This window comes from Schistocerca americana, chromosome 2 (assembly GCF_021461395.2).
Source record: "Schistocerca americana isolate TAMUIC-IGC-003095 chromosome 2, iqSchAmer2.1, whole genome shotgun sequence".
NCBI lineage: Eukaryota > Metazoa > Arthropoda > Insecta > Orthoptera > Acrididae > Schistocerca > Schistocerca americana.
Window position 1 is genome coordinate 130,255,210 of NC_060120.1, and position 27,677 is coordinate 130,282,886.

Genomic DNA, 27,677 nt, shown 5'->3' on the forward strand with positions numbered 1-27,677 from the left:
ATGTATCGTTTGTAGCTCTGTTTGATCGCCTTTCTTCAACTCGTTAAGGCCTCCTCTTTTTATTATTTTCAAGTGCAATGGATATGTTCCTAGAACTACTAACAAACCATCATTCATTGTCGTCTAGTGGCTAGCACTGCTGACTTGGATCACAGGGTTGCAGGTTCGATTCCTGGCCTGGTTGGGGATTTTCTCTGACCAGGAACTGAGTGTTTGTGTTGTCCTCATCATTTCGTCATCATCATTCGTGACAGTGGATTGAGTAAAAATTGGGACTTTGTACAAGCGCTGATGACTGTGCAGTTGAGCGCCCCACAAACCAAACATCATCATCATCATCCATGCTTGTACAATAGGCGCCTCTTAAGCATCATTAGGGGTCATACAGCAGGCATCTCTTAATATCTCAGCCATACGACTCAGTTATCACTCTTTTGAGTCCTACAGCTGGCTTCACATGCTGTAATTTTTGTGCCCACATGCTCGTGCCATAGCCTGTAACTGATGAAAATGTAGATGGGTGACCTGCACTGACTGTTTTCAAGGGAAGCCCAAGTTGCGTATTTGTGATTTTCATAATTTTGTGCAACATGTTTATACTTCTCCTGCCTGACTTCCTGGTTATATTGCTGTGAAATTACGACATTCACCTAGGAATACCCTAAGATGACTCGTTACTACTCTTCTTCTTGGATTTCATGGTAGATTCACTTTCATCTGGATTTGTATAGTTTTGTGAGGTACCAGTGACAATTTAACATTTCGACACTATCCTTCTAAGTTCAGGGAATGCAGCATTACACTTATTTTTCTGTAATTTTTCTATTCTACTTTCCTGATTTCCAAGATGGCCACTGAGTAAGATACCCAGGTTCCTTCACAAAAAATAATTATTTAAGAGTTAATAGTATTAAATTTAAATTAGTTTTAACGGGTGTGGACACGAAGTCACATAAGAGATGTGCCACCAGTTTTACATAATTTGAAAGTTGAATCAGGTTTTGGGTAATGTGCAATTGTATGTTCATTGTTTATCATTGGCATTGTCCATGAACCATGGACCTTGCCATTGGTGGGGAGGCTTGCGTGCCTCAGCGATACAGATGGCCGTACCATAGGTGCAACCACAATGGAGGGGTATCTGTTGAGAGGTCAGACAAATGTGTGGTTCCTGAAGAGGGGCAGCAGCCTTTTCAGTAGTTGTAGGGGCAACAGTCTGGATGATTGACTGATCTGGCCTTGTAACACCAACCAAAACGGCCTTGCTGTGCTGGTACTGCGAACGGCTGAAAGCAAGGGGAAACTACAGCCGTGATTTTTCCCGAGGGCATGCAGCTTTACTGTTGCATGGAGAGCTGCATCATACCAGTCTCAGGACTGAAGACCACAACAACAACAACATTTTAATGTTATTATTTTACTCTAATGACCAATATTGGCTATGAAGCCTATGTGGTACTACTTCTGTGTAATTATTTAACCCAATGGTTGCTATGCCACGAGATCACTTTCTGCACATGAAATTATGGTCACGTTTCTGGACTTTTCTCTACATTTGTTATTTTTAGTTTTGTTTTATTTATGTCATTTGTCAATTTCCTTCGATGTTTGTAAGGGGATTACTTTGCTAATCGTGTATAAAAAATTTTAAAAAAGAAGATTTTTTGTGCCTGACGTTGTATACTTGCAGTAGTGTCTGTTCTTGTTGCACAAGAGAATATTTAGCGTTACTATTGCGCATTTCGTTAAAAACAATTAATGGTATTTGAAATTCCGACAGTTACAATGTAGGCCGATTTGTGTGTAACATGAACATTGAAAATTCTATTTAAGTTTCCTTATTAGGATAAATTTCGTTAATGCAAGGAAACTACTAGCTTCAGTAGTGTGTATCATCACCATAAATGTGTAATTCAACGTTTCTAAATCGTGCTTCTCAACACATTTTATATCATTTACTAGTTAAACAGACGAGGTGTGGGCCTAAATTTTCCGAGTTGTGAAAGTATATCATTCATTACTACCATTTATTACCAGGTCTTCGTCATTCACCACCCATGGTTGTACAGACTGCATCAAGGTTACAGTCAAGTGATTTACAATATAATGAATTACAGAATAACATCTAAACTTTATACAGGTAATGTATATAGACTATGTCATGTTCACTGTGTCCATTCGTTTTCTTCACAGTCAAAGAGTTCTTGGACCGAGTATAGTGGACGTTGTTTTAGGCCTTCAGCAATTTGTTTCTTGAAGTTGTCCAGTGGCAGGGTCTGCAATCCAACAGGTAGTTTGTAGGATATCCTCACAGCGATCACTGGAAAACTGTCTCTTGTTTTGGACAGTCGGCAGGTTGGTAGATTTATGTCTTCTTTGCTGTGGGTATTATGTTTATGGATGTTATATCTCTTGCTGTAGGTGTCTAGGTTTTCCCTTATGTGGATGAGGCATAATAATACATAGTGGCTATAAAGAGTCATTACTCCCAATGTACTGAATAGAGGTCTGCAGTGTTCCTGGCTGCTGCTCGATGTAATAATTCTTATTCCCTTCTTTGCAGTAGCAGCACATCCTTACAGCCTGCTGAATGACCCCATAGCTGTAATCCATTCAGAATGTGCCCATGGAACGAAGAATAGTAGACAGTTATCAGAAAGTGGTCTGTAATCACATTTTTAATCTTCGTAGGAGGTATATTACACGAGAGAGTTTCTTGCATACATGTACAGTGTGTCCATTAATGAGAGTTTCTTGCATACATGTACAGTGTGTCCATTAATGAGAGTTTGTGGTCTATGGTGAAGCCTAACAGTTTCACAGATTCTATATGGTCAGAGTATGTGTTTTTTCCAAGGCTGCATACCATACGCTGGGTTTTTTCTTCGTTTACTTTGATCTTGTTGGCGATGAACCATTTTTTAGCGTTCTCGAACTGTACATCAGACTTCATGAGTGCTTGGGCAGAACACTTTCCCCTTTGGCAATAAGAGTGGTGTCGGCCGCAAATTGTAGTGTCTCACCAACTTCACTTAGATCATTTACAAAAACGAAGAAGAGGAGTGGGTTCTATGACCATACCTTGTGGCATGCCGTGTTCTAACTTCTGTTCCTGGGGTAAACGCCTATCTAAACAATCTTGGGAAAGTGAATCCTCTAAAAGCAAAGATACTCCTATCATTATACGAGGTGGGGCAAATAATAGTGGCCCAGAGGTGTCGATACGATTGGAAGTGAATGTATGCATGTATGCTCACCATATGATCCACACTGGTTCAGAGCGTAGTGTGCGTTTTGTCAGGGTCTGTTCACACTGTCCATCATGGCACCCTCATGTCGTGACACCGTCATGTCAAGATATATTCATAGCTTCATACTGTCTGTCACGTCACAGCACTTCAAGTCAAGTCAGGTCACGTGATCTCAGCTGGAATGGCTGTCCTCAACTGTTTTTTTCGCAGGAATTGCGGTAGTCTCAAGGTGATTTTTAACTGTTCTTTCATGTGAAATGCGCAATTACAGCATGGTAGCTTATTATTTGAGTCCACATTTGTACTAAAATTATATATTTATTGAACTCAAATGGTTTGCAGCTTGCAGGGTAGCTTGTATATTAGAGAAGGCAGACAGAAGACCAAAACAACACAAAAAAGAGTGTGTCCAAAAATATTGTGGGGTGCAGAAAGGGTATTTCGCACATTATACAAGGAGCTCAAGAAAGATGAATCTTCATTTTATATTTTAGAAAGTTCAAGCATCAGTTTTTTTTATTTATTATCTCAAATTGCAATCAGAATTGCTAAAAGAAACGCAGTGTTATGAGCTGCCATCACATCCCATCAAAACTTGGTTTGTTTAAGGTTAAGTTGCGTTATTGGTCAGTGCCAATTTTTGTGCAATAGTCAGATCACACTCAATACCTTTCCCCTCGAGATTTATAGGTTTTCTTATGTCTTGTATTTGGATTTTAATAGTTCAATTGCCTTACTCGTACTGGGGCTAGCTAGTAAAAATTACATAAATAGTCACCATTGTGGCGTGCAAAACTATTTCACACACAATCCAGAGAGCTACTTAACAATAAATAAGCCAGCCACAACCACATGTTTAAACAAACAACTTGCAGTGTCTGGAGGTTTCAGGACTCCTCTTCACAAAACACTACAAACGCTTGACGATATACAAGTAAATTCCTCATACTAATCAATGTGATTCTATCCCCAGTACTTTTCTCACTTCAATTTGCAGCCATATTCCATGTATTTAATTGTAAAATATTAAATATCGTACCAGTATGTACAGAAATCCACTTCATAAATCTAATAGAGGTCTAGTAATTTAGCATTCTCATGTTATACGATTCAGACTGCTGCCTCACTGCTTCAATTAATCTTTCGTCATTTACTATAAATTTCAACAAAGGAAATAAGAAAGTGTCACAGATTTATAATGAATAATGAACAAAAAACAACTGATGTTAACCACTAAAACCACAACAAACGATATAGGGATATCTGCTCATGGCTACACATCGGGGCTTTTGAATTGAATTGAATTTTATTTGATCCTGTAAGATTACATTGTGTGCAGTAAATGTACGTGTAATATAGGACATGTCAAAGTATTAACATTCATTATCACTTATTTTTCTACACCTTTAGCTTACATTTTTACATCACTGATAATGAATAACAATATATACAAATTTAATGGAATAAGTATTCTGCAACACTGTAAAACTCGTTTTGAATTAGATAATCTTTAAGTTTCTTTGGAAAGTCATTGTGAAGTACACTATCTTGCAGGTTTTTGGGCAGACTTCTTAGTAGTCTGATACCAGAGTACTTGGGTCCTTTTTCTAGCATTGTCAGTCGGTGGGGTATGCTCCGTACTTCATTCTTCCTTCTTGTATTGTGGGTGTGTACACTAGCATTTGTAATCCAGTCCTCACTACCTTTTGTGATGTACATTATTGTTTTGTATATATACAACGATGAAAAAGTTAAGATACCTAAATTCTTGAAACAGTTTCTGCACGTTTCAGAGGTGTTTCTTCTTAAAATGGTCCTAATTGCTTTTTTTTGTAGTGTGAACGCTCGTTTTGTTTCTTGTTTGTTTGAGTTTCCCCACACAGTCATTCCATACTGTAAGTATGGTTCGAAAAGTCCATCATACACTGTACACAGAAGGTTCTTGTCTGAATACTGTGATAGCTGCATCATTAAGAATATGACAGAGCTCAGTTTCTTACAGACATTATTAATATGTTTTTTCCATTTCAGTTCATTATCCACAAGAATACCTAAGAATCTAGCAGATTCTACTTCTTCTAGCCTTGTTCCATCAACCTCTAAATCCATGTCTACAGCCTTTTCCATGTTTTTAAACACTGCATATATAGTCTTTTTTAGATTTGTAACCAGTTCATTTTCCAACAGCCATTGAGCTGTGACATTTGCAGATATGTATGCTCTTCTCTCAAGCTGTCCCATATTTTGATCACTATTTAGTATTGTCATGTCATCATCATACAATATTTTCTTTTCTTCCTCCTCAACACCTATATCATTAACAAAAACATTAAATAACAATGGCCCATTACCGAACCCTGCGGCACTCCATATTTGATGGGTTTGATTTCTGATTGGTACGAGTTTCCTAATGATACATACTGCTTGCAGTTGCACAAATATGATTTTATCCATTCATCTGGTTGACCCCTAATGCCATAGTTGCTTAATTTTTGTATCAGCATTTCATGGTCAATGGTGTCAAATGCCTTTGAAAGATCCAGAAACATTGCAGAGACAACCTTTTTCTTATCTAAGGACTGTAAAATATATTATGTTAGACTGGCAATTGCTGATTCTGTAGATTTACCCTTCCTGAAACCATGTTGTGAGGGTATGAGAATGTTATGTTTGTCCAAATAGTTAACTAATCTGGTATACATAAGCATTTCTAGGATTTTTCAGAAACCTGATATCACCAAAACTGGTCTGTAGTTGTTGGGATCATCCTTATACCCTTTCTTGTGCACAGGCACTACCTTCATTATCTTCAGTTTTTCTGGAAAAATTGCGTCTCTGAAAGAACTGTTTGCTATGTTCAGCAGTGGTGTTATTATCTCCTCACATACCAGCTTTATTACATGATTTGATATTTCATCATCACCAGCTGATTTCTTGGACTTCAGTTTCTGTATAGTTTTCCGCAATTCATCTTCTGTGACTGGTCTTAAGAACATAGTACTGCATGATCTTTTTGGTACCTTAATACCCTTCTCTTTTTTACTATTTATTTCCAATTTTAAGTTTTCTACTACACTGATATAGTTATTATTCAGTACGTTTGCTATTTCCATACCATCTGTGACTGCTGTGTTGTCTATTTTAATTGACCTAATACCTTCTTCTTTGTTTGACCCATCTTTTTCCTTTCTTTCAGCATTGATTGCATTCCAAGTTGCCTTTGCCTTGTTTTTTTGATTTCGCTATGGTGGTGTTAATTGCTCTTGCTTTGGCTTCTCTTATTGTCTTTCTATACTTCTTTTTTAACATTTTATAGTTTTCAGCTTCGCCCATCCGTCTCACATCCTGAAGCTTCCTTCGCTGTTCTAGTATTTCACTGCTAATCCACTGTGTTTTATCCTGCTGCCTTTCTTGTCTCTTTACTTTGAGACATGCTACATTAAAATGGTACTTAATTGTTGAAATAAATGCATCATATTTTTCATTTACACTCTGGGCCTGTAGGGTTTCGTTCCAGGTTTCCTTACCTAACATTGTTCTAAAGATGTTGATATTTTGTTCACCGATGATCCCAATTTCTTTGGTTGTTCGTTTTGGTTCTGATACTGTGTCATTACTTCTGCAAAAGCTGATTAGTTGTCCATGATGATCAGATATTTCTGTATGAACTATGTGACTCATAGTTACACATATTAGTAATTATGTTGTCAATAACTGTCTCACTTTGTGAAGTCACTCTTGTTGGTGCAGTCATTGTTACTTTCATGTTATGCTGTATTAACAATTCTTCAAAATCCTGTCTTATTTTTGTGTCTTTTCCCATGTCAATGTTGAAGTCTCCACATATAATAAGATTTCTCTTCATATTCATTCTCAATAAGGTAGCAATTTTTTTTCAGAAAGATGCTAATATTGCCACATGGTGACCTGTACACACAAAACACTCTAAAATCCTCTGCCACTATAACAGTAACTTCAAAGTCTTTTTCTCTGGCTATGGGCAATGTAGCAGCTTCACTGTTTACATTCTTTGATAGAGTACCTATTTTAATATATATACAAACGCCACCACCTTTATATTTAGATCTGCAGAAGTAACTAGCTAGTTTGTAGTCCTTTATTGCAACATTATGTATTTTACTTTCAGTTAGTCCATGTTCACTTATGCATAATACGTCTGGTCTTACTTCACTCAGGAGTACTTCTGCTTCTAATTTTTTGTTACCAAAGTATTGAATATTTTGATGAAGTACTTTTCTGTAATTTTTCTTTTGTTGGTTTACATTTTGTGAGCTGTATTCTGGGGCAAATTCTTTAGTACCGCCTTTTTTTGTATGGTGCTTATATTTTTCTTTTCCAGCTAGAGTGCATGATTTTTCACCCCCTTCCCTTGCTTCTAATGATTTTGCAGACATCTGCAAACATTCTGCTGAACGTTACAGATCCCAGTCTATTTAAATGTAAGCCATCCTTCGCTAGTGAGTTTTCACATAGGAATTTGTTTGGGTCTATGAAAATTGCCCCAAGGCGATCACATTGTTCTTTAAGAGCACAGGTTATTTTGGCGATATATTTTTCACTCACCGACCTTCTGTTTATGATTCGGCTAAGTATCAGCCGAGATCCTGCATACATATTTCTTGCAGAACGAATCATGTTTCATGTTTCGTTTGCCATTTCTTCCTCACTGCTGCTCCTTAACGAATTCGTTCCAACATGTATAAACACCCCTTTATAGTTATGTCTGGTTTCAGAATCTGGTTCTGTAGTATCTTGTCTTGCATTTACCATATTTTTAAAATGTTTACCGAGCTGATGCGTTCTAATTCCAGGTCGTACGTCGATCTTGCAATTGGGGACAGCGATTTTCTTCAGCAGCAAATCGCCAATTATTAAAAAGTCATTTTCCTTTTGTTGCGTATCTGTCGCCTTGTTTTTCCTTTTGCTGTATGTCACCACCTTCCATGTATATTTATCTTCCGGTTTTTGGCTTACTGAGTTTACCGAGACATCAACGGGAACACTTGAAATGTTGTTGTTTTTAAAGTCCGATCGGTCACTCGTGTTTTCGCGATCTTCTTGCTTTTCCGTTTGATGGCTTTTACACACACCGGACTTCTTTTTTGTATTAATGTATCGTTTTCTTTCTTGATGATCGAAAGTTCGGTTTTTAATGCCTCAATGTCACTTTGTAGTAACTTTATAATTTCGTTTTTTGTATCAACTGCACTTTACAAGATCGACCGTTTCGTCAAGTAAACAACCGTGACATGTCCACGGAAAATCATCGCTGACGAACTTTAGATTTACTTTCGCGCACTTTTCGTGTAACCAGAATTTGCATTTGATACACAGAATACCCTTCATCACACGCTTTTCACATTCTCTACACGAAGAACTGATCATTTTTTTGCCTTTTTAGCGAGAGAGAAGCGTCACTACACTTGCATATCGGCGCCATCTTTAACTTGGGTGTCCCGTGATCAATAACGGACGGATGACGTCAGCCGTCAAAACTTTGTTGCTGAGAAACCTTGACAGTGCAGTGACGTGACGTTATGGGACGGGACGTTCAGTACGCATGCCGCCACTTGAAATGCATTGCAGAAAGTTTTGATGGGACAGGACTTTATGTGACACGATGGCCAGTATGAAGTAGTCTTCAGTGTGCGTGGAACAGTGAATAGGGGATGACAGTTCTCACAGTGGAGCAGCAGGTATTCAGGGGCGGTTCTAGAAGTTGGTCTAGGGGGGGGGGGCAATTGGGGGAGGGGGGGGAGTGGTTGGCGGAGTGGAATATCGCTTAACAAAAGCAGAGTTTTGTAAAGAAACTTCTAATAAAATTTAATATTGTTGTGTTTAGGATTAGTTAAATTTCAGAGGACAAGATGCGGCATTTTCACAGTTGTCTTAACATTGTCACATTGTAAACTGTGTACAAGCATGTACATCTGTGAAAAGTTTGCAACATTAAGCAAATGTCATTACAGGATACACCGTTGTGTCCTCATTCATAGAATAAGCAACCACCATCTCACATCTTACAAATTTTGTCGATATTATTAATATCAAAAATACATATGGCCAGCTTTAGTAAAAAAAATACAACAATAAAGCGAAACTTCCTGGCAGATAAAAACTGAGTGTCGTACTGAGACTCGAACTCGGGACCCGAGTTTGAGTCTCGGTCCAGCACGCAGTTTTAATCTGCCAACAAGTTTCATATCAGCGCACACTCCACTGCAGAGTGAAATTCTCATTCTGGAAACAACAATAAAGTGTTATTTTTCAGTAAAAATTAATTAAATAATGCTGATTTGTGCAGAAAATATTTTACCACCTTATAGTCGAATGGTACATCTAAAAATTGACCTCACTTTTTATGTTTTCAACCAGCTGTATTCTTACCATTAGTTATCGATTAAACCTAATAGCACTACTCTTATTTAATTAAACTAATAACTACTAGTAAGAAATCTCAGTAACATGGAGGAAGGGTTATTTAAAATTAAGAAAATATGACCCTTACCAATTGTTTTGTGTTGTCGAAATTGTAGACTCTAGATGCACAAGCCTGTGACGCTTCCAATTCTGTAGCTGACAACAGATGGAAGAGTTGGAAGGACAACCGACTGTTTTTAACAATCGATTGGTCAGTCGATTGTTTTTTCGTCCAGTCGGTTTCTTCACTCGGTTGCAGCCGTTAAATGAATTTTACACTCGGTTTCGGGGTTTGAGTTATTTTATTTACATTCTCTGTCGGACTTTTCGGTTATCATATCAATTTTTGGTTGGTTTTTAAAATTTAATATCAGATGCTGCCCCTTAAATTTATGCATATATAAATGAACCATCACCTTTTAACACTTTTCTGAAATTTGTAAAGATCCTTTAGGAACACCCTGTGTTTTCCTTACTTCTTTATTGAGATAATGAGAAGCCGCTACCAATCGGCGATCGTATACACCGTGACGTCGCCCCGCTCGACAGACAACTGAATAATTTAAATATCATTTGCCTTCTATTCATTGAGCTGTATTAAAACGGACTTACTTTACATTCATATTCCTTACTACAAACGCGTACTACGTTTAAACATGAACGTCACTATAACGTGCTTTCACAAATTCCTGTAATTCTCGTCGGTAGGTGACGCGCGCCCGCTGGCGTTGCCAGCACTGCAACGCGTCTACAGATTGTATGTGCCCGGGAACATAATACGATTTGACCTATATGTCGGGCGATTTCTAAGTTTTTGTCTGGGGTTAGCAATTTAAGTGTTGGTAGGCACACCTGGCATATTTAGCGTTCTTGATTATTGCAAGTGGTACATTAATACACAACCAGTGTATATTAATAAATGATAAGACGCCCATTTTAAGTTAAATGATATTTATTGGTTTAGATAGTAAGCTGTTTGCCGCCCTTATTCTTTTGTTAAAATGTGTTTGAAATACATTGCAACCCATATTGCTATATAATTATAAAAAAATGATTGAATCTGTTGAAGTAATATAATCGCTGATTTCTGAAGTCATTTTATCCAGTATAAAGTGGTATCCCATTAAGGGGGGGGGGCTATAGCCCACATAGCCCCCCACCCCCCTTTACACTACCCCTGCAGGTATTCATTATAAAAAGTTACTGAGACCAAGAACAAGGATTGGGATTAATTTAGTGAAGATATGTGAAAAGGTGGCCAAACTTGATAGTCATTTGTCACTCCCAAACAAATAGTTTTATTTAATAACAATGCAATCACGAGAAACCTGACAGTCACCAAGGTTCGTCAGACAAACTGGAGAGGCTTTCCGTTCAGCCCTCCGGAATGTCTTTCGCCCCCTGCCACACCTTGAAACGACCTCCCACTCTACCACAGGTGAGGGATCAGCCTCAATGCGGGCAGTATCCCGGGCAACCACAGTCTTAGTCCGATCAGGGGATGCGTGGGACGAGCTGGCCGTCCCCGACAAACCCCCATCCGGACCCCCACAGTGATGCCCATTGGCAACAGCCTCAAGCTGTGTGACCGAAGCCAACACTGCCTGAAGCTGGGAGCGAAGGGATGCCAACTCAGCCTGCATCCGAACACAGCAGTTGCAGTCCCTATCCATGCTAAAAACTGTTTTGCAAAGAACGTCTGAACTAATCTACAGAGAGCGCAAACAAATCGACAAAATTTAAACGGTTATTAAAATACAAGATTGCCTAGTAAATGCAGTAATGCTGCTACTTGCGCACTGCTGACACTGCTCGGCGGCGGAAGGAGACTAAGCGAAATTACACTATTCAGGTACTAAAACACGATGCTACACTCCCAAATACTATAATACGCCCGAAATTTATGAATTAAACAATGCAAGTACCAAAAACACGCAAAGAAATTAAGAATTAAACTATGTAGCAAATGAGTGAGCTAGGAGTATACGACTTGCTGCTGCAGCTGCTTATCCAACGGCGGCAGGGAGCACACTGACTGCGACCAACCGACACTGGCCGTTCAAAACAAAAACAGTAGACAAACGACTACGCGAATTTACACTATTCAGGTACTAAAACGCAATGCTACAACTCTCAAATACTATAATACGCCCGAAATTTATGAATTAAACAATGCAAGTACCAAAAACACGCAAAGAAATTAAGAATTAAACTATGTAACAAATGAGTGAGCTAGGAGTATACGACTTGCTGCTGCAGCTGCTTATCCAACGGCGGCAGGGAGCAGGGAGGTTGCCCCTCAGTCTGCAAGATCCGGGCAGTCGCAGAGGGTGGGCTTACTGGTAGTTGGGAGCTCCAACGTCAGGCGCGTAATGGGGCCCCTTAGGGAAATGGCAGCAAGAGAGGGGAAGAAAACCAATGTGCACTCCGTGTGCATACCGGGGGGAGTCATTCCAGATGTGGAAAGGGTCCTTCCGGATGCCATGGAGGGTACAGGCGCGTAATGGGGCCCCTTAGGGAAATGGCAGCAAGAGAGGGGAAGAAAACCAATGTGCACTCCGTGTGCATACCGGGGGGAGTCATTCCAGATGTGGAAAGGGTCCTTCCGGATGCCATGGAGGGTACAGGGTGCACCCATCTGTAGGTGGTCGCTCATGTCGGCACCAATGATGTGTGTCGCTATGGATCGGAGGAAATCCTCTCTGGCTTCCGGCGGCTATCTGATTTGGTGAAGACTGCCAGTCTCGCTAGCGGGATGAAAGCAGAGCTCACCATCTGCAGCATCGTCGACAGGACTGACTGCGGACCTTTGGTACAGAGCCGAGTGGAGGGTCTGAATCCGAGGCTGAGACGGTTCTGCGACCGTGTGGGCTGCAGATTCCTCGACTTGCGCCATAGGGTGGTGGGGTTTCGGGTTCCGCTGGATAGGTCAGGAGTCCACTACACGCAACAAGCGGCTACACTGGTAGCAGGGGTTGTGTGGCGTGGGCTGGGCGGTTTTTTAGGTTAGATGGCCTTGGGCAAGTACAGAAAGGGCAACAGCCTCAACGGGTGTGGGGCAAAGTCAGGACATGCGGGGACCAAGCAGCAATCGGTATTGTAATTGTCAACTGTCGAAGCTGCGTTGGTAAAGTACCGGAACTTCAAGCGCTGATAGAAAGCACCGAAGCTGAAATCGTTATAGGTACAGAAAGCTGGCTTAAGCCAGAGATAAATTCTGCCGAAATTTTTACAAAGGTACAGACGGTGTTTAGAAAGGATAGATTGCATGCAACCGGTGGTGGAGTGTTCGTCGCTGTTAGTAGTAGTTTATCCTGTAGTGAAGTAGAAGTGGATAGTTCCTGTGAATTATTATGGGTGGAGGTTACACTAAACAACTGAACTAGGTTAATAATTGGCTCCTTTTACCGACCTCCCGACTCAGCAGCATTAGTGGCAGAACAACTGAGAGAAAATTTGGAATACATATCACATAAATTTTCTCAGCATGTTATAGTCTTAGGTGGAGATTTCAATTTACCAGATATAGACTGGGACACTCAGACGTTTAGGACGGGTGGTAGGGACAGAGCATCGAGTGACATTATACTGAGTGCACTATCCGAAAATTACCTCGAGCAATTAAACAGAGAACCGACTCGTGGAGATAACATCTTGGACCTACTGATAACAAACAGACCCGAACTTTTCGACTCTGTATGTACAGAACAGGGAATCAGTGATCATAAGGCCGTTGCAGCATCCCTGAATATGGAAGTTAATAGGAATATAAAAAAAGGGAGGAAGGTTTATCTGTTTAGCAAGAGTAATAGAAGGCAGATTTCAGACTACCTAACAGATCAAAACGAAAATTTCTGTTCCGACACTGACAATGTTGAGTGTTTATGGAAAAAGTTCAAGGCAATCGTAAAATGCGTTTTAGACAGGTACGTGCCGAGTAAAACTGTGAGGGACGGGAAAAACCCACCGTGGTACAACAACAAAGTTAGGAAACTACTGCGAAAGCAAAGAGAGCTCCACTCCAAGTTCAAACGCAGCCAAAACCTCTCAGACAAACAGAAGCTAAACGATGTCAAAGTTAGCGTAAGGAGGGCTATGCGTGAAGCGTTCATTGAATTCGAAAGTAAAATTCTATGTACCGACTTGACAGAAAATCCTAGGAAGTTCTGGTCTTACGTTAAATCAGTAAGTGGCTCGAAACAGCATATCCAGACACTACGGGATGATGATGGCATTGAAACAGAGGATGACATGCGTAAAGCTGAAATACTAAACACCTTTTTCCAAAGCTGTTTCACAGAGGAAGACCGCACTGCAGTTCCTTCTCTAAATCCTCGCACAAACGAAAAAATGGCTGACATCGAAATAAGTGTCCAAGGAATAGAAAAGCAACTGGAATCACTCAATAGAGGAAAGTGCACTGGACCTGACGGGATACCAATTCGATTCTACACAGAGTACGCGAAAGAACTTGCCCCCCTTCTAACAGCCGTGTACCGCAAGTGTCTAGAGGAACGGAGGGTTCCAAATGATTGGAAAAGAGCACAGATAGTCCCAGTCTTCAAGAAGGGTCGTCGAGCAGATGCGCAAAACTATAGACCTATATCTCTTACGTCGATCTCTTGTAGAATTTTAGAACATGTTTTTTGCTCGCGTATCATGTCATTTCTGGAAACCCAGAATCTACTATGTAGGAATCAACATGGATTCCAGAAACAGCGATCGTGTGAGACCCAACTCGCCTTATTTGTTCATGAGACCCAGAAAATATTAGATACAGGCTCCCAGGTAGATGCTATTTTTCTTGACTTCCGGAAGGCATTCGATACAGTTCCGCACTGTCGCCTGATAAACAAAGTAAGAGCCTACGGAACATCAGACCAGCTGTGTGGCTGGATTGAAGAGTTTTTAGCAAACAGAACACAGCATGTTGTTATCAATGGAGAGACGTCTACAGACGTTAAACTAACCTCTGGCGTGCCACAGGGGAGTGTTATGGGACCATTGCTTTTCACAATATATATAAATGACTTAGTAGATAGTGTTGGAAGTTCCATGCGGCTTTTCGCGGATGATGCTGTAGTATACAGAGAAGTTGCTGCATTAGAAAATTGTAGCGAAATACAGGAAGATCTGCAGCGGATAGGCACTTGGTGCAGGGAGTGGCAACTGACCCTTAACATAGACAAATGTAATGTATTGCGAATACATAGAAAGAAGGATCCTTTATTGTATGATTATATGATAGCGGAACAAACACTGGTAGCAGTTACTTCTGTAAAATATCTGGGAGTATGCGTACGGAACGATTTGAAGTGGAATGATCATATAAAATTAATTGTTGGTAAGGCGGGTACCAGGTTGAGATTCATTGGGAGAGTGCTTAGAAAATGTAGTCCATCAACAAAGGAGGTGGCTTACAAAACACTCGTTCGACCTATACTTGAGTATTGCTCATCAGTGTGGGATCCGTACCAGGTCGGGTTGACGGAGGAGATAGAAAAGATCCAAAGAAGAGCGGCGCGTTTCGTCACCGGGTTATTTGGTAACCGTGATAGCGTTACGGAGATGTTTAATAAACTCAAGTGGCAGACTCTGCAAGAGAGGCGCTCTGCATCGCGGTGTAGCTTGCTGTCCAGGTTTCGAGAGGGTGCGTTTCTGGATGAGGTATCGAATATATTGCTTCCCCCTACTTATACCTCCCGAGGAGATCACGAATGTAAAATTAGAGAGATTAGAGCGCGCACGGAGGCTTTCAGACAGTCGTTCTTCCCGCGAACCATACGCGACTGGAACAGGAAAGGGAGGTAATGACAGTGGCACGTAAAGTGCCCTCCGCCACACACCGTTGGGTGGCTTGCGGAGTATCAATGTAGATGTAGATGTAGATGTAGATTCTTACGAAATACATAGAAATGGTTAAGATTTTTAAATGAAATTAATAATGTATATGGACAATTGCATCATACATAAAATTAGAAATAGTGCTCAAAAATGTCAACTGTGCAACACAGTGAAGGCCCGACTACAAACAGTTAAGTATTGAAATAAACTTGCGGTGGCACCCTGTTCCCGTAACTGGATCACAACTGTGGGCTAACCCACAACAGGATTTGTATACAAGGTCAACAAGCATTAAATAAAAAACGTGAAAATGCATACATCTCCGCTGGTTATTCTGCTCTGATACAGACAAGATACAGCCAAGCTGCCCAAAGGCTACCCACAACTAAAAAAAAAGCAACAGTAGTACTTCACTGATTGACACCAATCGTGTCCCACATAAACCACGTTAAGTACTTAATTAAACTGCCAGGCTCCTAAAACGCGATTAAAATAATAATGACAATTAAACCCTTAATTTTTTAAGAAATCAAGAAACTCATTGTTCAGTTTGCCCAGAGACTTTCATTACATGCCCACAAGGGCCTTCCAATAACAAGAGTTACTGAGTCAGTTACTTCCTAATCCACTGGCACCCCCACTGTGGCACGATACCAAAAGAATAACAACAACTAGGGGTAATGCAGGAGTAGGTTTAATAATGAATAGGAAAATAGGAATGTGGGTAAGCTACTACAAACAGCATAGTGAACGCATTATTGTGGCCAAGATAGATACCAAGCCCACGCGTACTACAGTAGTACAAGTTTATATGCCAACTAGCTCTGCAGATGACGAAGAAATTGATGAAATGTATGATGAAATAAAAGAAATTATTCAGATTGTGAAGGGAGACGAAAATTTAATAGTCATGGGTGACTGGAATTCGAGTGTAGGAAAAGGGAGAGAAGGAAACATAGTAGGTGAATATTGATTGGGGGACAGAAATGAAAGAGGAAGCCGCCTGGTCGAATTTTGCACAGAGCACAACATAATCATAACTAACACTTGGTTTAAGAATCATGAAAGAAGGTTGTATACATGGAAGAACCCTGGAGATACTAAAAGGTATCAGATAGATTATATAATGGTAAGACATAGATTTAGGAACCAGGTTTTAAATTGTAAGACATTTCCAGGGGCAGATGTGGACTCTGACCACAATCTATTGGTTATGACCTGTAGATTAAAACTGAAGAAACTGCAAAAAGGTGGGAATTTAAGGAGATGGGACCTGGATAAACTAAAAGAACCAGAGGTTGTACAGAGATTCAGGGAGAGCATAAGGGAGCAATTGACAGGAATGGGGGAAATAAATACAGTAGAAGAAGAATGGGTAGCTTTGAGGGATGAAGTAGTGAAGGCAGCACAGGATCAAGTAGGTAAAAAGACGAGGGCTAGTAGAAATCCTTGGGTAACAGAAGAAATATTGAATTTAATTGATGAAAGGAGAAAATATAAAAATGCAGTAAGTGAAACGGGCAAAAAGGAATACAAACGTCTCAAAAATGAGATCGACAGGAAGTGCAAAATGGCTAAGCAGGGATGGCTAGAGGACAAATGTAAGGATGTAGAGGCCTATCTCACTAGGGGTAAGATAGATACCGCCTACAGGAAAATTAAAGAGACCTTTGGAGATAAGAGAACGACTTGTATGAATATCAAGAGCTCAGATGGAAACCCAGTTCTAAGCAAAGAAGGGAAAGCAGAAAGGTGGAAGGAGTATATAGAGGGTCTATACAAGGGCGATGTACTTGAGGACAATATTATGGAAATGGAAGAGGATGTACACTCCTGGAAATTGAAATAAGAACACCGTGAATTCATTGTCCCAGGAAGGGGAAACTTTATTGACACATTCCTGGGGTCAGATACATCACATGATCACACTGACAGAACCACAGGCACATAGACACAGGCAACAGAGCATGCACAATGTCGGCACTAGTACAGTGTATATCCAACTTTCGCAACAATGCAGGCTGCTATTCTCCCATGGAGACGATCGTAGAGATGCTGGATGTAGTCCTGTGGAACGGCTTGCCATGCCATTTCCACCTGGCGCCTCAGTTGGACCAGCATTCGTGCTGGACGTGCAGACCGCGTGAGACGACGCTTCATCCAGTCCCAAACATGCTCAATGGGGGACAGATCCGGAGATCTTGCTGGCCAGGGTAGTTGACTTACACCTTCTAGAGCACGTTGGGTGGCACGGGATACATGCGGACATGCATTGTCCTGTTGGAACAGCAAGTTCCCTTGCCGGTCTAGGAATGGTAGAATGATGGGTTCGATGACGGTTTGGATGTACCGTGCACTATTCAGTGTCCCCTCGACGATCACCAGTGGTGTACGGCCAGTGTAGGAGATCGCTCCCCACACCATGATGCCGGGTGTTGGCCCTGTGTGCCTCGGTCGTATGCAGTCCTGATTGTGGCGCTCACCTGCACGGCGCCAAACACGCATACGACCATCATTGGCACCAAGGCAGAAGCGACTCTCATCGCTGAAGACGACACGTCTCCATTCGTCCCTCCATTCACACCTGTCGCGACACCACTGGAGGCGGGCTGCACGATGTTGGGGCGTGAGCGGAAGACGGCCTAACGGTGTGCGGGACCGTAGCCCAGCTTCATGGAGACGGTTGCGAATGGTCCTCGCCGATACCCCAGGAGCAACAGTGTCCCTAATTTGCTGGGAAGTGGCGGTGCGGTCCCCTACGGTACTGCGTAGGATCCTACGGTCTTGGCGTGCATCCGTGCATCGCTGCGGTCCGGTCCCAGGTCGACGGGCACGTGCACCTTCCGCCGACCACTGGCGACAACATCGATGTACTGTGGAGACCTCACGCCCCACGTGTTGAGCAATTCGGCGGTACGTCCACCCGGCCTCCCGCATGCCCACTATACGCCCTCGCTCAAAGTCCGTCAACTGCACATACGGTTCACGTCCACGCTGTCGCGGCATGCTACCAGTGTTAAAGACTGCGATGGAGCTCCGTATGCCACGGCAAACTGGCTGACACTGACGGCGGCGGTGCACAAATGCTGCGCAGCTAGCGCCATTCGACGGCCAACACCGCGGTTCCTGGTGTGTCCGCTGTGCCGTGCGTGTGATCATTGCTTGTACAGCCCTCTCGCAGTGTCCGGAGCAAGTATGGTGGGTCTGACACACCGATGTCAATGTGTTCTTTTTTCCATTTCCAGGAGTGTAGATGAAGATGAAATGGGAGATATGATACTGCGTGAAGAGTTTGACAGAGCACTGAAAGACCTGAGTCGAAACAAGGCCCCCGGAGTAGACAATATTCCATTGGAACTACTGACGGCCGTGGGAGAGCCAGTCCTGACAAAACTCTACCATCTGGTGAGCAAGATGTATGAAACAGGTGAAATACCCTCAGACTTCAAGAAGAATATAATAATTCCAATCCCAAAGAAAGCAGGTGTTGACAGATGTGAAAATTACCGAACTATCAGCTTAATAAGTCACAGCTGCAAAATACTAACACGAATTCTTTACAGACGAATGGAAAAACTAGTAGAAGCCAACCTCGGGGAAGATCAGTTTGGATTCCGTAGAAACACTGGAACACGTGAGGCAATACTGACCTTACGATTTATCGTAGAAGAAAGATTAAGGAAAGGCAAACCTACGTTTCTAGCATTTGTAGACTTAGAGAAAGCTTTTGACAATGTTGACTGGAATACTCTCTTTCAAATTCTAAAGGTGGCAGGGGTAAAATACAGGGAGCGAAAGGCTATTTACAATTTGTACAGAAACCAGATGGCAGTTATAAGAGTCGAGGGGCATGAAAGGGAAGCAGTGGTTGGGAAGGGAGTAAGACAGGGTTGTAGCCTCTCCCCGATGTTGTTCAATCTGTATATTGAGCAAGCAGTAAAGGAAACAAAAGAAAAATTCGGAGTAGGTATTAAAATTCATGGAGAAGAAATAAAAACTTTGAGGTTCGCCGATGACATTGTAATTCTGTCAGAGACAGCAAAGGACTTGGAGGAGCAGTTGAATGGAATGGACAGAGTCTTGAAAGGAGGATATAAGATGAACATCAACAAAAGCAAAACAAGGATAATGGAATGTAGTCTAATTAAGTCAGGTGATGCTGAGGGAATTAGATTAGGAAATGAGGCACTTAAAGTAGTAAAGGAGTTTTGCTATTTGGGGAGCAAAATAACTGATGATGGTCGAAGTAGAGAGGATATAAAATGTAGGCTGGCAATGGCAAGGAAAGCGTTTCTGAAGAAGAGAAATTTGTTAACATCCAGTATTGATTTAAGTGTCAGGAAGTCATTTCTGAAAGTATTCGTATGGAGTGTAGCCATGTATGGAAGTGAAACATGGACGATAAATAGTTTGGACAAGAAGAGAATAGAAGCTTTCGAAATGTGGTGCTACAGAAGAATGCTGAAGATTAGATGGGTAGATCACATAACTAATGAGGAAGTATTGAATAGGATTGGGGAGAAGAGAAGGTTGTGGCACAACTTGACCAGAAGAAGGGATCGGTTGGTAGGACATGTTCTGAGGCATCAAGGGCTCACCAATTTAGTATTGGAGGGCAGCGTGGAGGGTAAAAATCGTAGAGGGAGACCAAGAGATGAATACACTAAGCAGATTCAGAAGGATGTAGCCTGCAGTAGGTACTGGGAGATGAAAAAGCTTGCACAGGATAGGGTAGCACGGCGAGCTGCATCAAACCAGTCTCAGGACTGAAGACCACAACAACAACAACTCAACTTGAGGCTGGGACAGGAGATTTGCAGAATCACGTGTGACCTGCCAACACTTAGGCCTCGTGCAATGACAGGAAAGCTGGCAAAGCAGAAGGAAAACACGTCCCTGCCCCTCACCAGCAGAACAGTAAATGTATCAACTGCTGCAGATACAAGGCTGTCAACATACCAACATCAAACAGCAAAACAAGTTTGATAAAAATTAACATACACAATAATACTTACACAGGCTATTGAAAATATAACTATCAAAAGTTCAGCATCAGAACTGCCCACTCATAACCACTGCAAGTAAATCTCCCCAGCAATAACAAGAAGCAATGTACAAGGCCATTTAAAAGAATAATTAGATAATAATTTAAATAAGATTTTTTAAAAATCAAGGTATATCTTTACTAGGGCCTCTTAGGGGCTAATAGACTCTGTAATTGGGATACACATCAAATGGCAGATGGCTGGTTAAACTGTACCTATAACCTGAAGGGCTGCTGAACACATAGTAAGAGAGTGCACAAATACAAGTATGCACACACACGCGACCCAAACATGCATACCTGTAGGCTGCGCACATACAATTTCAGTTACAGGCCAAATCCAATTCGCCCCAGGACTTCTAATAACAAAGATTTTTGTGAGGTAATAGATTCACGAAAGGTATAGGTTATTGTTAGTCAGGGCCATTCTTTTGTAGGGGTTTTTGAAAGTCAGATTGCGTTGCGCTAAAAATATTGTTTGTCAGTTTAGTGTTGATCAGAATAAGTCAAGAGAGAAATGTCTGAGAACGTTCAGTTTTGCTCAGCTGTTTGAAAATCAAATAATGTAAGAGGTTTATCAGCACAGTAATTCATTAATTTTTCTAAGGGGACGTTACAAACACAAATACAAATTACATCATTAGTTTCAAATAGTCACTATTAACATTGCAAATTACTAGTCTGGCGCAGACAGAAACCTCCAAATTGAGACGCATAGCATTAATTAGGTCACCAATAGGCATAAAGAAACTGGATTTCTGGTTAACTCGCATTGGGCAGAATTAACAGTCTTTCAATGCAGTACTTACTAAATAGTCTTCATAGATAATTTCAAACAAATGCCAAGGAGACCAATATCTTCAGGACTCCAGGTAGGCACTGGATAATACTGCACTGCTGCTCGTGGTTGACAAGTTATTCAATACATCTTGGCATATTTAGCACACTACAACTCACTGTCACATATCGGAACCAGGTTACATGCGATGAGAGTTGCCCTTTACCCACTAAACTCACCCCTAGCAAGGGTCAACACTACTTGAGCCCCCATAGCCCAATGGTCAAGTGTTAACTCGCTGAAATTGCTAGGATGCCAAATATTCAGGCACACCTGTCCAGCTCCATGTCAGACACACCACTCACCACCATACAGTCCCAGAGGGAACATATAACCCATCAAAGATGATACTTTGAGGGCCAGAGTTGATGGAACAAATGCACAAGTGGTGCTGGTAGGATCACGCGTGTGCCCTCTTGGAAGCTGCCATAACTCAGTTACGTGCCAACAAAATTGTGGAAACCGTTTGGTCAGTTGTTTGCTAAGAAGTTTAATGGTGTTAAAGTGCCAGCAAAGAGTGTCATGCAACACTTAGTCTGAAAATGGTGTCAGACAGGATCTGTTTGGAACAAGTAAAAAAACAGTCCGAAACATCGATCATGCAGATGAATGCTCCACCTGGACATGTGCAAGCATCCATACTGAATGTCTGTTGTTCACGCATTAAAACTAGTAGATGCTCCTCAGTGCCTCCGGTTTTGTGAGTGGCTGTTCACTGAGATAACAATGAATAGCTTGGCCATTGTTCTGGTCTTTATGTCTGATGAAACCTGGTTTCACGTAAGTGGTTATGTCATTTCACAGAATCATAGGTTCTGGGCAGCAGAGAATCCACACAACTTCCATGAAACACTATTGCTTGATCAGAAGCTTGGGGTTTGGTGTGCAGTGTCTGCACATTATTGGTCCCATCTTCTTTCATCAGATGCTGACTCTGGCACGTTACATTGCCATCATTTTGAAATCATCTGTTTCAGCATTAACAGAAGAGAAAAAGACCTACAGTTACTTCCTACAGGATGGAGCAACTGCCCATACAGCCAGCCAAACCTTGAAGCATGAAATTATTTTCTGAGGGAGTGCACCTAAAATAAATACTTTATTTAGCAGATGTAGCTGTAAGAGTATTGTGGAAAATAGGTATCTCCACATCTTACAAAGGCTTCTTTAAGGTCATCCAAACTGACAGTTTTACAGACCCCTATTCTCAAATTGAAGACAAATAAAAATAAAGGTGTTTGTGACTGCAGTGATTTTGTATTTCATAACACAGAGTGTAAACTTCATGTATTGCTATTGTCTGGAGTATTAACTTTCTTCTTATTAATTTCATTACTACTGTTAATTCCCAGTGGAAACAGAATTCTGTGGTACATGTCCTTCAACTGCCATAACCCTTTGTGGGTGGCATTCACCTGTAAACAAGCAAAGATCTCAATTTGTGATGATTTGCTCTCCATTGAGTCAAATAATACTGAATTCATAAATGGGTGGTATTTAAAGAAGAGAAGGAAATGGGGTGACAGGGATGAAATACGATTATGAGCTTAATCCCTACCAAATTTAAACATTTTCCACATTTATAGTTTATTGTTTTCATGTTTTTCTTTTTTCTTTTGTTACATACTACCTCAAAATTCATTGACCATTTAATTTATTAAAAATATGTGAATGATGGCTCTTAAATTTTCTATTCGCAGTGAGCAGCAAGCAAAATTTATTCAAGAAAGAATATCGACAGTTGAAAAACACTTTGCAGACCTCTGTGCAGTGTTTGCAGAATACACCAGAAAAAATGCTAGGTATATTTATTTACAATCCTATTTTGTAGTATGTTCCATAAGTATAATATAAGATTTAGAAAGTTCAAATCATATAACATAGATAAAACAACTGTTCCTTTCCTGTAAGCTGTTTGCATGTGGTGTTTCTAATGCCTTTGTTTCCTTTCCTGTAAGCTGTTTGCATGTGGTGTTTCTAATGCCTTTGTTTGCATTATGCCGTGAGACAATATATGTGCTAACTATTTTCTTAAGTCTGGCAATTGTATGCCCATTTTCTGTTTGCAACATGAGTTTATTAATGAAGAGGTTGTCACAGTTTATGTTTCTGTTGGTTTTTCTTTATGAATTCCAAGTTACACAGTACTAACAATGATGGAATTGTTGGTATTTTTAGGTTTTGCAGATGTGAGCTACAAGGCTCATTTTGCTCTATAGAATGCACATGTTTGTCTTTTTGTCAAATAAGACTTCTTTACCCCAGAGGAATAGTGCCATAACATAAGTGACTGGTAAAAGACACAGTGTGCAGTGAGCAGTAGCATATCACTAACACAACTGTAAAATTTACTTGACAGATGTGTAACTCATGCTAAATTCATGCAAATGTGTTTTTGATGCCAGTTCACATTTCAAATCCAGGCAATTCAAGAAGTTAAACAATGTAGTCACTTAAGACACAGCAAGGTGGAATACTTCCATTTACTGCAGGTCTACTCCTTAAATAACTTTTTTTGTTTTCTATTATACATGTGGTTCATGTAGTATCCGTCCTTGAAATCCTCATATTCTTACACAGCCTAAGCTATATTTCAATAAACTTCAGTAAGGCAATTTATGGCAGGATGTATATACTTTTGGAGTAAAGGAGACAAATAACCTATAGCAGAAACACTGAGTTGTCAACAGGTGCACAAAAAAAAAAAAAAAAAAAAAAAAAAATGCAATCTTTGACAGATTTTGGAAGATTTCATGTGATTTCCAGTCAGTCAGTGGTTAGCATTCAAGTAGCACAATTACTACGTAGGCTGTTAATGAGCGGGTAAATAGTCATTAATGAGTGCACATCTTATTTTCAGTATTTGGTTTTCATTATGTAATTATCAATCAGTCAGTAGTTAGCATTCAGCGAGAATGGCGACTATGTATATTGTTAGTCGGTCTTCAACATGTAGGATTCAACAGTCAGCCTGCTCATAAAGTTGTTAGTCAAGATGTTTTGTTATTATGTCACATGTGAGTTCATGCAACCACTTATAATACATTTAGTTTGCCAATCTATGTTAAGAAATTGATGTTTTAACTGGGTTTAATATTAATAAATAGGAATAAAATGAAAATGTAAATTTTAGTGTTGTGTCTCTGTGTATCCTGTAACTGTTCACCACTTTGAATAATCGTATGAGGACAATTAAAAAGGAAATTACATGAGACTTATGGAGTATCAGACAGGTTGGTAAAGTTTCACACTCTCATTAACTTTAGTAATTTAAATGAAAATTATATTTACAGTGTTTTTTGAAATATTAAGCACATAATTGATTGATTCCAAACTCATGTTAGCTACTCTGAAATGTTCCCTACTTTGCAACATAAATACTTTTAATTCTTCCCAATTGTAACAGAATAGTGTCACCTATGAACAATATGAAACTACACAAAATAATACTAATTAATTTCAACTCAAGTGACATTGTGAACATCTTATATAATATTGCTGGAAAATACTAATTATTTTTCATCACTCATGTAGTGTCCATTCAGAGAGAGTTATAAGTCTTTTTTTTTAATTTAGAAAAAAAAAAAATTCTTTTAGTGCTGAGATTCACAAGCATATTGTGAACAGGTAATCTAGATTCAAGTAAGAATTCTGTGACTTAAACGATATTTTCAAAAGAAAAAGTGAAGAGATATAACAGAGAAGATTTTGACATCAAAACAGAAAGGATAAATTATCTGTAACTTGGTTTTAGTATTGAAGGATCCTTTACAGAGAAAAGAAACTAATCAGTAATCAGAAACAAACAAAATTTTAAATTATGGGTAATTACTATAATACCTCTGAGGGGAAAACACTGTACAAATGGCATGAAAAGTGCACTGCCACAATCTGACATAGCTATGGAAGCTGAGTAGCTGATGCAGCATTTCTGTCAACTGCTGTGGTGCCACTATCCAGATGGTGTTTGTGATCAGGAGCAGTCTGTGATGAGGTAATGCCAGACTTGCATATAAATCGGTCCATAGTCAGTCTGAATCAGTTATAATGCAATCCGTGAAGTACACACTGATTAGCATATTGATTTCATTTATGGCCCTTCTTTGGGGACTATGTCCACCCCGGCATGCAGATTATTTTTTCTTGGCTCGATGACATCTACCAGCACGCCAATACAATGTATCACATGGCTCACAGTTTATGTTCATGGTTTGAAGAGCACTAGGATGAGTTTACCATACTCTCCTGGCCGCCAAACACCCTGGATTTAAACCCAATTGAGAATCTGTGGGACCACCTCGATCAGGCCGTTTGTACCATGGATCCTAAACTGAGAAACTTAGCACAGCAGGTCACAGCACTGAAGCCAGCATGGCTCCACATCCCTTTTGGCACCTTCCAGAACCTCACTGACTCTCATCCTGCATGTCTTGCAGCAATCTGTACTGCAGAAGATTGTTGTTTAGGCTTTTAACAGGTGGTCACATTAATGTGACTGGACAACATGTAATCACTCTAAGAAAAGAACATGGACACTTATTAGGCCACATGAGAATAGCCAATTAGGTATCTACTTATATTTATATGATGTAAAATGTTCTGGTCAATGTAAAGGGCACTAAAAATTTGCTTATTAGAAACTCTGCCAATTAAAAGGGCAAACAACTGCCATTTTGTATGCCTTGGCACAATGCTGGAAGTTGTTCCATTCTCTAACTGTTGTTAATATTGTTAATTAGTAGGGAAGCTAGAAAACATGCAAACAGAAATGCAAAGGTTCAAGCTAGATGTAGTGAGGATCAGTCAAGTGAAATTGAAAGAAGATAAGGATTTCTCATCAGACAAATCTAGGGTAATATCGACACCCGCAAAAAATAGTATATATGGAATAGGCTTCATTACAAATAAGAAGGTAGGTCAGGGAGTGAGTTACTTTAAGCAATTCAGTGATCAGATTATTCTCATCGGAATCATCATCCAACCAAAGCCAACAACAATAATTCATCTACACATGCTGATGTCAGAAGCAGAAGATGAAGAGCTAGGAAGAGCATATGAGAATATGACAGATAACACAGTATGTAAAGGGAGGGGATAATCTAAGAATGACAGAGAATTGGAACACTGTAGTCGGGGGAAAGAATTGAACACAGTGTTATGGGAGGATATAGACTTCATAGCAGGAATGAGAGAGGAGAAAGACTAGTATAATTCTGCAGTAAACTTCAGTTGGCTATAGTGAATACATTGTCCATAAAGCACAAGTGGATGAGGTATAACTGGAAAATGGGCTGGAGGCACACAAACATGTGAGCTTCTGTAAATCATGCTGAGAGAGAGGTTCTGAAATAAGATACTGAATTATATGGTATATGCTACCCATAACCATATATACACTCAGACCACAATGTAGTGATGATGAGCATGCTGAAGTATAAGAAAATCATCAGGAAGATTTGATGTGGAATTAAATGGGATACTGAGGAATGATGATGTTTGTTTGATTGTCACTGAATGTCAAATACTACAGTAAGCAGCACAGTTGAAAAGGAATGGGCAGTCTCTAAAAAGGGTAATTACCAAAGCTAGGCAGAAAAATGTAGGTGTAAGGGAGGTAACTGTGAAGAAACCTTAGGTAACAAAGAAATACTTGATCAATGACAGAAGAAAGTACAAAAATGGTCAGGAAAAGGCAGGAGTACAGAAATAGAAGTCACTTAGGAGTGAAACAGGAAGAAAGTGCAAGGAAACAAAGGCAAAATGGCCACAGGACACATGTGAAGAAATTGAAAAAGGATTGCTTGCTGGAAGAACAGATTCAGCATACTGAAAAGTTTGGAACAAAATAATTGAAAACATGTCACCTTTTGAATACTGAAAGAACAATAATAATATCTGAAGGCCTGAAAATGTCTCAGTAAATTGAAAGTACCAAAATCCAATGTCAATACCCTAAACATGCCATAATCAAAGTCCAGAAGAGATGTGCAAAAGTATAAGTCCAGTGTACTGCTGGTGAAAAACTGCTGGCCACGGCGTCAGAGGCCATGTCTCTTCAGCGTAGAGGCCACAAATGATGTCGGTCCATAGCTGGCAGCTCCTGGAGGTGAATGTTGATGTGAATGATGTTGTTGTAGCTGCAGCTCCAGAGTAAGATCCTAATTGTAGGATGGTTTCACAATTGGCACCTGGTCCATGAAACTTACTTGGAGTGAACTATTTGAGCATAGTTCAGGTGCTGGTCTAAATACTGCCCCAG

General features: G+C 40.3%; 1 protein-coding gene across 2 annotated transcripts in view; it reads left to right on the plus strand.

Moving 5' to 3' along the window:
• The window catches only part of LOC124594794 (protein FAM92A), a 197,918-nt gene that overhangs the window by 27,552 nt on the left and 142,689 nt on the right, over window positions 1–27,677 (plus strand). For both annotated transcript variants that reach the window (XM_047133212.1, XM_047133213.1), the window contains exon 2: window positions 23,119–23,220. In XM_047133212.1, coding sequence (XP_046989168.1) covers window positions 23,119–23,220 — 102 coding nt within the window. The remainder of the gene's footprint in view (window positions 1–23,118; window positions 23,221–27,677) is intronic.